Here is a 12,257-nt window from a genome sequence, read left to right as displayed (position 1 = left end):
TTTGCACGACAATGTGGCTTACTGAGATAACACATCTGTCTTTTTGTCGCAGATTGTATCAAATCTCAGTGTTCCTCTGCACTTCATATGGCCCAGGAAATCAATGAAAATGTTACCACAGTGAATATTGTTTTGCATCCCCTTCATTTTTTGTACCACTGCCGGTTCATATATTTAATTCACACCTGTATATCTTATTTTGCTTTATGATTCAATAATAACCTATTATCAGGCTTATTCTATCATTAGGTGATCCTTATGAGAATCTTATATATGATCTTATATTATCTTATATCTTATATTAATCTTATATATTATGAGAATCAGTAATCAATATATTTAAACTTTTAACATTTTCATTTAGCATTAATATGTTGCTAAATGTGTCAGTTAAAAGGGGAAATGAGGGGAGGAGTTAAAACATCATAGAGCAAAGTGCGAGTAAATATGCATATTCAAACTTTTTTATTTTTATTTAAATGTATGAATAATTCTGTGCCATTACTTTGAAATAACTGAAGATCTTTTAAGAGTATAATAACACAGCTTTCCATTCAGTGGAAAACACTTTGGAAAAAGTACATCTCGACAGGTTTGGTAGAAAACATCACCTGAAGATGCATCAGAAATTATATCCTGAAAGAAAGAGGAGTCACCTGTGGCATACTGTGCCCCCTAGTGGGGAACAAGGAAAATGCACAATGCCAAGAAAAGGAACCCTGCACATGAAAACATACTGGCCTCATTAAACATTTCTGCCCTTTACATATGACACACCAGACTTCTGCATTTTCAGGAAATTGAAAAAAACATTCACATGTAAGCACTATTGTGCAATGCACACTGGAAAATAATGTCAAATAGTTACATTGTTTTCCCAAATCTTTCTGATTGTACTCACTTCAATCTCCTCATTTTATTCACAAGTATTTTGATACAAGCAGGATTTTACACCACACCGTGTTCCCATATGGAACTATACATTCATTTAGTTTGGAAGCAGATCTTTAATTATCATCAACTGGGGGTAGAAAACATCTGGTCTATCACACATTTATCAGATTACTCTGGCAATAATTTAACTTTTTACCAGCTTTAATTTCGTCGACTAAAACTATGGCTAAAAATGTTTGTCGAAAGCCTTTTTTTCCACGAGAAACTCTAGACTCTAGCCAAAACTAGATCTTTGGTGACTAAAACTGTCTAAAAGTAAGTTTAGTTTTTATCAAGATGACTAAAATAAGACTAAAATGTAATTCAGTTTTCCATGATCCACGATATTTCTCCACTGTGGGTAAATCTGTCAAAGTACAACACATCAGTATCTCTTCTACCTCTCAGCTGTAGAAAGCCGGTTTGGCAGAGTGCATAGAACACACTACCATAGTTTGGTATCAGATTTAGGCAGGGGGAATAGATGCTTGGACTAAAAGTCAAGACAAAAAATGTAAGGACTTTTTATTTTATTTTTAAAAAATTCTTTATTTGGAATCACACATAATAGACAGTGGTACATGGTCCAGCATGATCCCTCTTTAAAGTTTTTCTTTAACATAGAGATAAAATAAAGGGAAAAAATAGGAATAAAAAGAGAGAGAGAGAGAGAAAAATTATTATTTACACTTAGTAACATTAGAACATGGGGTGTCTCTTATCTAATAAAACAGGAGAAAATCTTTTCATACAGGTGTCTGTAAAATAAATGAGTTCAAAGGGCATTTAGGGAGGATATAGATATTCCATTTTCCCCTCAACTCTTGAAATTTGTTCTCCTGGAGCCGCAATGAAAAGGTGATTTGTTACATTACATAGATTTCATAAGTTATATTGTACCGGTCTTCTACAGTTGGAGCTTCTGGCTTAAGCCATTTTTTTTTTAATTGCCTTTCGGGCAGCAATACTCAATACTGCAAACAGGTACCCAGTTTTATTTATTGATGACAGTAAGATTCCAACAAAGCGTTGCTCCCAGTTAAAAGTAAATTTAGTCCCAAATATATTTGCCTATTCTTTATGGATATCACACCAGAACCTATTCACTTTAGGACAGGTCCAGAACAGATGAAAATGATTAGCTTCCTGGGAACCACAATTCCTCCATCAGTTGGAGAAGCCTGAATGTTGATGTTTCTGTACAGGTGTGATAAAATATCGGATGATGCTCTTCCACCCAAATGCTCTCCAAGAAGTTGAATTTATAATTTTCCATCGAAACTCGCAGTATTTTTTCCCAGGTTTCTTCAGAGACTTGTGTACTTTTTTCCTTTTCCCATTTTTGTTTTATATAAAACGTGTTTTCTGATTTGACATTGTGAAGCCCTCTATATATCCTTAAAATTATTTTAAGTCCTGAGTCTCCCCTATAGGCACTTGTAAAAAATTTAAGGAGGTCATTCTCAAATGCTCTTTTAGTCTTTAAAATTGAGCTGTCTATGTAATGCCTCACCTGCAAAAATCTAAAGAAATCACTATTGTTCAACCCATGGACTCTTTTCAGGGTCTGAAAGGTGCTTAAAATTCCCTGGTCCAAAAAATTACAATATGCAGACAGACCCTGTTTACTGTAATTAATATATGTCATTTGAACACCATCTCAGAATTTTTATCTCCTCAGTCAAACCAGCCTTTGTGATAACATTTAAGTATGTTTTGAAGGATAGATTAATCCAAATATTATCAATTTCCAAAAGATGAAAATATAAGGACTTTTTATGGACTAAAACTAGACTAAAATGTTGTTTCGTTTCCATCGACTAAAACCAAACTAAAACTATGAAGGGTAGAAATGACTAAAACGTGACGAAAACTATAAAGCGTTTAATCTAAAGACTAAGACTAAAATTGAAAATAGCAGTCAAAATTAACACCGCTTCTTACAGTTTCTCTACAAATGTATTATCCAGTGCAGTCATAAACAGTATGATAAGGTTGATTACAGCATTTCCACCTCTTTGCTTATGATGAAGGACTCATGACCTAAATCTTCCCCTCTTATTCCTCTCCACACTGATCATTTATGAGTATGACTTCTGTAAAAAGGCTTAAAGTTTCTTTACTAATATGGTACATCATTTGCAGCCTCTTATCTTTAGTCAGTGGTGTAGTGGAGTCTGGAGAAGTGGGTAGACTCTTAACTTATTCATCACATAAAGTTGGCCCATCCAGGAAGAATGGGCCACCATCTAACAGATACAATTTACTAAAAAAAAAAAAAAAGGGCTTTAAGGATTTAAACATTGTCACTTAACTTCTACTGCTTTATCTATTCATTTGTCTCCTGATTTATTTGGATCTCCATTGGTCACTGCATTAGTAGCAACCACACATAAAAATACAAAAAATCCATATAAATTAAATTGTGAAGTCCAAATGGGAGAAAATTCACAAAGTGAAAGTCATTATTTAAACATAACTTATGACAGCACAATTAAAGTTATAATAGACACCAATTAGACCAAAATAAAGCAGACAAAAAAAAAAAAAATCCAACAAAAAATTTCCACAGCTTTGATAATATTATATTTAGAATCAATCAAACCTATTTTTAGGGTGTCTGTGACATTAGATATGGTTTAACCACTTTGTTTTACCTTTAGGGAGTAAGGAAAATTAAAAACTACATAAAATGCATTTTTCCTTGCAAAATGTGTTGGATGCTGAGGGCTGAAGAGCAGAACACTGTTGGAAATTTAGAAATGAAAAAAAAAACAGATTAGAACGTGTACGTATAAAATAGGGTCAAGATTCAGGGCTGAGCAATTCTTCTGTCATAATGAAGACGAAAAAGAGGTAAAAGAAAAATCAGGAGATGATGTAGAAGTTGCAGAAGAAGGAGAAGAATCAAAAGATGAGGCAGAAGCAGAAGAACGTTCAGAATAAGAAGACTCAGAAGAAAAATCAGAAGAAGCAGAAGGTGTAGCAGCAGAAGAAGAAGTAGCAGAAGGGTGATGAATAGATGCAGCAGAAGAAGAATCTGAAGATGTAGAGGTAGATGGAGCAATACATCTCCAAAGGGCTGAGAAAGTGTATGTTGGTGGTTAAATGATACATATAGCTGACGTGTCAGCTAAAACTTCGGCTAATGGAGAGGAGAGCAAAAGTTGGGAGGTGCTGGGGTGGGGGGCAATGAAGAGAAAAAGTAAGAATGATAAAAGCGCATAAAAAGCTCTTTTTGAATAAATTAAATGGTGTCATAAGAATTTCAAACATTGTAAGCATTTGAAGAAAGTGCAACATGAAAAGAGATAAAGCTGCACAGTTGAAGATCTCTGAAGTAATGACATTTTGGCAAACTGTGTTCCCGGCATAGTGATGTTACTGGTAGGAAGCTTCTAATGGTAAAGTACTAAAGAAAAAGAGACAATTTGTCACTACAATGAAAGTCTAGCTGAGAAAGCCTGAAGAGATGGTTGAACATAATAGGGCAAAGTCTGTTTATATGAGACCAAAATGTTTCCTGAGCTGGTGCCATGTTTTGAATTCAGAAGATTATTAAATAGAGGTATTTTCCCACAGCACATTGGCTTGATTGTGAATACATGAGTTCAGACTTTGAGAAACAACTGTTGAGAAGTTTACATTTCAAAACCAAACAAAAGGAGCCTGTGATTTGGGCTGTTAATCACTGGGACAGAGGTCAGGTATGAGCCTGTGAAAGTAATTGGCTGTATTATGATGCCTTCAAGGACTGTAGTAACAAAAAGACAAAGAGTAAGCAAACAAGTAAAGTCACACCTGTTGTGCCCAAGAAGGCTTTTGCTTTTGAAATAAAATTGCCCACTTAAATTTTCCTTATATTGAATGATAATAGCCTAACTATTACATGGGTTTTGAGCTGAAGACGTGGATAGACTTTCCTCTCAAAAGTTTCAACAGCTAGCCTTCATTATTGCTTTGACCCTCTCTTTTTAGAGTCAATATGGCCAACTTTGTCTGTATTAAACCATTAGTGATTGCTATGGGCGGATTTATCCCTGAGTTTTCAACATTTTGACGTCAATCCTGTCTAAGACTTGCTGCAGTAACACGCGCCACATCACTGAAGGCAGAAGTACGAGGAGCGCGTGAAGGCAGCAGCGGCCAAAGCTCGCGGGGGAGACAGCCAGGTGAACATGAACGGTGAAAAAAGCCCGGTACTGAAGATTATCCTCATAGGAAGCTCCGGGTAACGTTGACTATACTGTTGTTTAAATAGTGACCTTTGACCTGCTGTTAAGTTTAAAGACTCTTTTGTTGACATTGTTTCACTTTTATTTAGTCTTTGATTTAGCCCGCTGTTAAACTGTGCTGTAAGTCCTGCTGCTTAGCCCAGAAAGTACAAATTAGCATTCATGTTTTGCTAGAGCTGTTAATGTCAATGGCCCTGGGGGGAAAGAGTGATTGGAGTGGTGCTGTACCTTTACTCTGTGTGTCTCAGTGTTTGTGTGTGTTTACACAGGGTGGGGAAATCCTCCTTCATGAACAGATATGTGAATCACCGCTTCACCAATGTGTACCGAGCCACTATAGGGACAGACTTTCTGTCCAAAAAAATCCACCTAGACGGGGAAACTGTCATCCTGCAGGTAGGTTAACACCTGTGAGCCTGACCAGTGTAGTGAAACTAAAACTCTGCATACTGATACTGGAAAAACCAAAATCCTGATCATTCTGATTGACATTTAGAGTAGGACTGAACAATTTTGAAAGAAAAAAAGACAATGTAATTGTCATTCTTTTGACTCATATCACAAATATGATCTGTTTTTTTTATCATATGGATGGTCATTTTTATGTTATTTTCATTTTGATTAAAAGAAAACCACATATAGCCTATGAAAATGAAAAAAATATGACTTTTTGCAAACTGTTAAAAAATGCACTTAACTCTAAAATAAATGGCCTGCATCAGAACATAGAGCAGGGGTCTTCAACTACATTTGTACAAGGCCAGCTTATTCCTGGAAGACGCCGAAGGGGGCCAGACTTACTAAAAATTTAAATCAAATAAATACGTGTTTTCCCCTTCAAAAATCGAAATATTTTTTTGCCTTTGGCAGTGAGATCAGTTCCAGTTGCCTAAACTGAGACTGCCACTAGGGGGCGATTGCAGTATTTTGGCTATATATTTCTAGGGCTGGCATGCTGTTCACTAAGTTTGATGCTGAAATGCTGTGTTGTGATCAGATGGAAAAACGGGCAGGAAACCGGTGTATTGTTGCGGTTCTCTGGCAGAAAAAAGGAACTCTCAAAGCACCTAAAGGGGAAAATAGATGTGGAAAAGGCAGCTTCAATGAAGAATGGACTAATGGACTATGTTTATCATGCATCATATCTACTAATAATTACTGATGGATTTCTGATGGAATAGTGTCTCCTTTTTGCTGGATAACAGCCTGCAGTCATTTGTTGTAGTTTTCGGCAAGTCTTCGACCCGTCTTCTTAGGAATCCCAACCCATTCTTATTTGACAAATCTCTTAAGATCCTCCGGAGTTGATGGTCTTCTGACATGGACCTTGGTCTTCAGTTCAGCCCACAGATTTTCAATGTGATTCAAGTCAGGGCTTTGTGCAGGCCGGTTAGTAATGTTCACTTTGGTCTTCTGGAGGTAGTTCTTCACCAGGAGCCACGTATGTTTTGTGTTGTTGTCGTGTTGGAAGACAAAGCTATGACAGTTTTGTTGCTGACTCCTCCAGGTTTTCTTCATAATCTTCATATATCCTTCTTTCTTTATGATTCTTTCCACCTTTACGGAACTCCCAGTTCCAGATGCACTGAAGCATCCCCACAGCATAATACTCCCACCACCATGTTTCACTATGGGGACTGTATTCTTTGGGTGATACGTCTTTCCCTTCTTTCTCCAAACATAAGCTGAAGAGCTCCACTTTGGTCTCATCTGACCAAAAGACACTTCCAGTATTCATAATCCTTCTCTAGGTTGTTCTAAGCAGCGTTCAGTCTGGCTTGTAGGTGTCTCTTCTGCAAAAGGGGAGTTTCTCTCTGTCTGCAACCTCTCAGTCCATTTCTGTGCAAGGCTCTAGTGATCATCTTCTTTGAGACTACAGTTCCTGACTTGGCTAAGTCATTCACTAGAGTCTTGGCAGTTGTTCTGGGGTCTTTGACACATCTCTCACTAGTTTTCTTTCAATCGTCTTTGAAATCTTTCTCTTCTTACCTCTGCCAGGCTTGTTCTGGACTGTGCCGCTCTCTTTGAATTTCTTGATGATCCTTCTCACTCCAGTTCTTGACCCTTGGAAACACTATGATAACTTTGTAAATCCTTCTCCTGCTTTTTGAGCATCAAAAATTCTTTTTCTCCAGTCTGAAAGGATTATTTTTTGTTTTTGCCATGATGCTTTCTCAAGTGACAGCTCAACTCTTACTAAATTTTTTTTAGATCATGTGTAAATTGAAAGATAACCTTCAGTTTTAACTCGATTAAACCAGCTTTGAGCATTACAAAGTTAAAGCACATCATTGCATAGCAGTGGTTTGTGCAATGGCTTAACAACAAAGGTCACTTCTAAAGGGGAATAATCATTTTGACCCTGGTAGTTTTTGGTTTTTGTGAAATAATTTTGGTTTTGCGTGCAAAGTAAAATAACGTAAGCATCCAACATAGAAGATGTTTAGAAAAGCTGAGTTAAAAATTCCTTGCTCTGTTTAACAGCACTTGGAAAAAACTGAAATTTCCATAGGGGGCTGGTAATTTCACCCTCATCTGTAAGTCAAATTCATAAATGTGTTTTTTAGGTATTCTTACAAAAATGAGTAAATAAAAGTATTTGTCCAAAACTCCCTACTTGTTTATCTCATTTTCTTTGTGTACCACTGCTGGTGTTTCCAAAGATTACAAGGATGACTGTTTTTTCTCCCTTTAGGGTCCAAAATTTTGATCTAATCAATTTGAACGACTGAACATTTTCAAAAATCTGGGTTGCCATTTCTCTCAAGGTGGTCATGGTAGGTCTTGATGCCTGACCAGCTGAAAACCACTGGTATAGCGCATAACATCTCTGCAGCAAAAAATGTAAGCTTACTGGTATTATGACACATTGCAGGTTACAGAAATAGTGCATCTTCTGCAATTTGAATATTGCAGTAGGCCATAATGCAATTTAGTCCAAAACTTTGATTGATTAATTAAGAGTCATTTTACTGTTTCTGTTAACCAAGGGTTGCCTTTCTATCGTCTTCTTTACATTCTCCTTAAAGCTAGCCATGAGCTTTGACCTTCTCTGCTCCTCACTCAGATTAAAATGAGAGCTGTTTCGGTTTAGGGGCAGAGCACATGCTGTGCTGTAAAGCTGTTGTTCTCAACTGGGCTAACCCCTGGACCCACCACCACCAAGAGAAATCTCCACCCATTTTACAAAAATGTTCAACTAAGCAGATTAATTTCTGTGAAAATGTTGCAGTTTGAACCTTAGATGGAACAAAACATGTGAATTGACAAAACAAACCTGTTTAAAAGTGCATCATTACAGAAGTGTTGGAAGGACATGCGTTTATTTATACTCTCTTCTCTGTGTTGACATGTAGATTTTTGTTGTGTTTTAGAGATCTTACGAAATTAACACAATATCATGTGAAAACCAGCTTTGTTATGCTGAGACAACAAGATAAATGAGTTTAGATCACAGCCAAAATTAACCTGATACAATGGCATAATGGAGTAAATAAAATACATGGATGCAGGACCTCTACACATCATGGACTAGCAGGCATCCTCTGAAAACCAATCTGTGACCCTCTTTTGGGTGCTGACCCACCAGTTGAGTGCAGCTGCTGTAAAGGGAGGGAGGATGAGCAACAAATGACAAACCTTTAGACAAACAGGCTCAACACAGCATGCGGCACAGCAATGGTTGGATTCAAATTAATGTTTTCCTTATCATGGGGAGCCAAGTTTGTCACTGAAGTAAAAACTTGGTTAACCACACAGCGGCGGACTAAAATCACAGATGCAGGTTATTAATCCTCAGCATTTGTCTTTTTCAGCTTTGGGACACAGCTGGAACAGAGAGGTTCCAGTCTCTTGGCACACCTCTGTACAGAGGAGCCCACTGCTGCATGCTGGTGTTTGATGTCACATCCAGAGCTAGTTTCTCTGCTCTGGAGGGCTGGAGGAAGGAGTTTCTGATCCAGGGCGAGCCTAAGAACCCGTCTGATTTCCCCTTTATTGTTCTGGGCAACAAGACAGACCTAAGCAACAGGGAGGTCAGTGAATGTATCACCCTTTGATGACATGTGAGAGTTGTAAAGCAGGATTTTGGGTGCACAGTATATTTACAAGGAGAATGGATGGGCTGTAAGAAAAGAAAAGTAATCTAAATAAAGATGGTGTACTTGTACATTTAAGAAGGAATAAAGTTTGTTGTTCAAAGCCTTCCAAAGGTAAAAGAGGTTATGAAGCCAGGAACAACTCTCCTTAAATGTACTGTGTGTAAATTCACCACCAGGGGGCTCTCGGTCAAAACAATAAAAAAATATGACAAGTAGAGACTTTGTATTTTTAAATGAGGACTCTGTTCAACAAAAGCGGCATTCCGTATAGGAAAGAATAGCAAGGAAAGGACAGGGTATAAACAGAAAAGCTAGCGTAATATGCAAATAAAGCCTTTTTTTGAGATACTAGCAGTGCTAATGTTAACAGACTGTACTAGTATTACAGTAGGCAAAAGCCGCTTTTTATTTGTAGACTCCTGTAAAATGTTAATAAATATCAGCCTCATCTCCAATACCGTTTCCTCCAACCACTTCTCAGAAAACTGGCATTCACAGCGCATCTAAAAAGTATTCACCCCATTGGATATTTTACCCTTTTATTGGTTTTATAAATCTATCATGGTCAATATAATGTGGCTATTTTTTTTTAGAAAAAATGCAAAATAGCCACTCTTAAATATCAAAGTGAAAACAGAATTCTAAGAAGTAATATCAATGAAACAAAAATATGTAAGGTAAAAAAATGGACTGCATAAATATTCACCCCCTTTAAAGCGTCTGACCTAATTCAACAGAGGTCCAGCTAATTGGTGCTAGTAGTCTCATAATTATTGAAGAAGGGATGACCTGAGTTCAGTGAATGTGTCTCTAGTGATTTTAGCAAAAAGACACCTGTGTCTGGAAGGTCCAGTCACTGTTAAACTATTCCTTGCTACCATTACACCACCAAGACAAAAGAACACTCCAAGCAACAAGCTTCAGCAGCTGCGAGAGAGACTCTGCATGCAACACCTGTTGCCTGGGTTCTTCACCAGCCAAAGCTTGATGGTGAGATGGCAAAGAAAAAACACTGTTGAAGAGAACTCTTATTAAATCTGGGCTAGAGCTCTTCGAAAGGCATGTGGGAGACTCCATGGTCAAGTGGAAAAAGTTCTTCAATCTGATGAGACTAAGATGGTGCTGTTTGGCCATAAGACAAGAGGCTATGTTTGTGGAAACTAAACACTGCACATCACCCCCACTGTGAAACACAGTGATGGCAGCATCATGCTGTGGGGTGCTTCTTGGCAGTTGGCTCGAGAAGGCTTGTAAAGGTAGAGGGTAATATTAATGCAGGAAAATATAGGTAAATCCTCAAGGACAATCTTATTCAGTCTACAAGACCACAACAACGGGAGAAATTTTACCTACAGCAAGACAATGACCAGAAGCATACAGCAAAAGCAGCACAGAAATGGTTTGAGAGGTTTTAATTCTTCATCAAAAAGTCAAATCATATTGACCATGATAGATTTATAAAATCAATTAAAGGGTTAAACATCCATGGGGGTAAATACTTTTTTTTTTACAGGCACTGTATCCATCATTTACATGCACACACCACTTTATTACAGTTAACTTTATAGCTAGGGATTTTTAAGGATGCACTGACAGCTCAGAAGGCCACAACAGAAACAAGTGTGCAGACTGATGACAGATCTGGTGGAGTTCCATCATTATCTCATGATTCAATTTAAATAGAAAAAGCCATCAGAAAACTAGCCTACAACCTCTTGTAACAAATATAAAAACTGAAAATGAAAAAACATTAAAAGCTTTGATTTCAGCTAAATTACTAGTCAACTTTCAATACATTGTAATCCTGAAAGATTTTTAAGAATGTTTTGCTGTGACTCTTGCTCTGCAGGTGTCTAGCAGGCTGGCCCTGCAGTGGTGTAAGGAAATTGGAGCTGAATACTTTGAAGGAAGTGCCAAACAGGACCTGGATGTGGAAAAGCCATTCCTGAGAGCAGCTCAGAGAGGCTTACAACAGGTTTGTGTGTTTTGAACTTTTTTTTCAGTGACGATAAGGAAGACACAAACACTATGTTTAACATGTTTATTTTTTGATGATAAAAGATACATTACTCCCTACAGTACAAAAAACACACATTGGAAAATACAGGACATTTCCAGATAACCTGCAAACAGCCGAGAGAGACTCGCAACACCTGTGGGTGCTGAGGGCAGCACTTGTCCCAGTGTGGGAGGGAAAGTTCGAGAGACCTCGGCACTGCTGATGATGACCTATCTAACAAGGGTGCAAAAATAGTGACCCAGCAAAGGTACTGTGGAAGGAAAGGACACAATTGTATACCACATGGAGAGAGGAACAAACTCATTGAATGTTTTTTTCTTTTTTTGAGAACCTTCAGCTTATGGTCTAACTTAAGGCATCACTACTAAAATACACTGCTTTTGCATGCATGTCTAGTTTTGTTCAACAGACACACTGACACGCACAAAAATTATGAATGCATATGAAGAGAAAGTTCATTGCTAGAAAGGAATCGGGAGAAACCACAAACGAAAACCAAGGTGCCAGCCGGAGAAAAGGCAGCAGGCGAAGACCTTGGCTCTGATCGTCCTGGCTGTTACCATCACAACTGAATCTGTCCTTACAAAGTAGTTATACACTCATGTCCAGTCAGAAATGTCCTCCCTGTACAAGGTTGTATTGTAATGAACCTAGCATAGATTCAGACTTCTACAGTGAATCAGCCTGACAGAAGCAAATTAGAACAATCAGGGAGACTATATATATTTATATATATAATTGTTTCTTTTATAAGTAAAGACACAAAAGGCAATCGAGAGATGACCAACATGTAAAAACTGTTTGTTACAGGTAATTATATAAAAGGCCAAGATGTTTTTTGTGTTTGTTTTTATTCTTGCTCTATGAACGAACTAATTTACAGGTGAGTACACTCCGGCTATGTAAGCTTTCTTCCCAAGATATCCCCATTCAAAACATCGCCACAGCTTGCACACCATCTGTAGTCTG

The 12,257-nt window shown here is 37.6% G+C and overlaps 1 protein-coding gene across 1 annotated transcript; it reads left to right on the top strand.

Moving 5' to 3' along the window:
* Positions 1-4,179: 4,179 nt before the first annotated feature.
* si:dkey-13a21.4 (uncharacterized protein LOC494576 homolog) lies at positions 4,180-12,134 on the top strand. The gene is made up of 5 exons (XM_041780124.1): positions 4,180-5,164; positions 5,438-5,564; positions 8,984-9,202; positions 11,118-11,243; positions 11,348-12,134. The coding sequence occupies exons 1-5, from the start codon at positions 5,112-5,114 to the stop codon at positions 11,432-11,434; spliced, it is 612 nt and encodes a 203-aa protein (XP_041636058.1). The 5' UTR covers positions 4,180-5,111; the 3' UTR covers positions 11,435-12,134.
* Positions 12,135-12,257: the final 123 nt, after the last annotated feature.

This window comes from Cheilinus undulatus, linkage group 3 (assembly GCF_018320785.1).
Source record: "Cheilinus undulatus linkage group 3, ASM1832078v1, whole genome shotgun sequence".
Taxonomy (NCBI): domain Eukaryota; kingdom Metazoa; phylum Chordata; class Actinopteri; order Labriformes; family Labridae; genus Cheilinus; species Cheilinus undulatus.
Note: the sequence above shows the minus strand (reverse complement) of the source record. Positions and strands in the feature narration are given on the sequence as shown.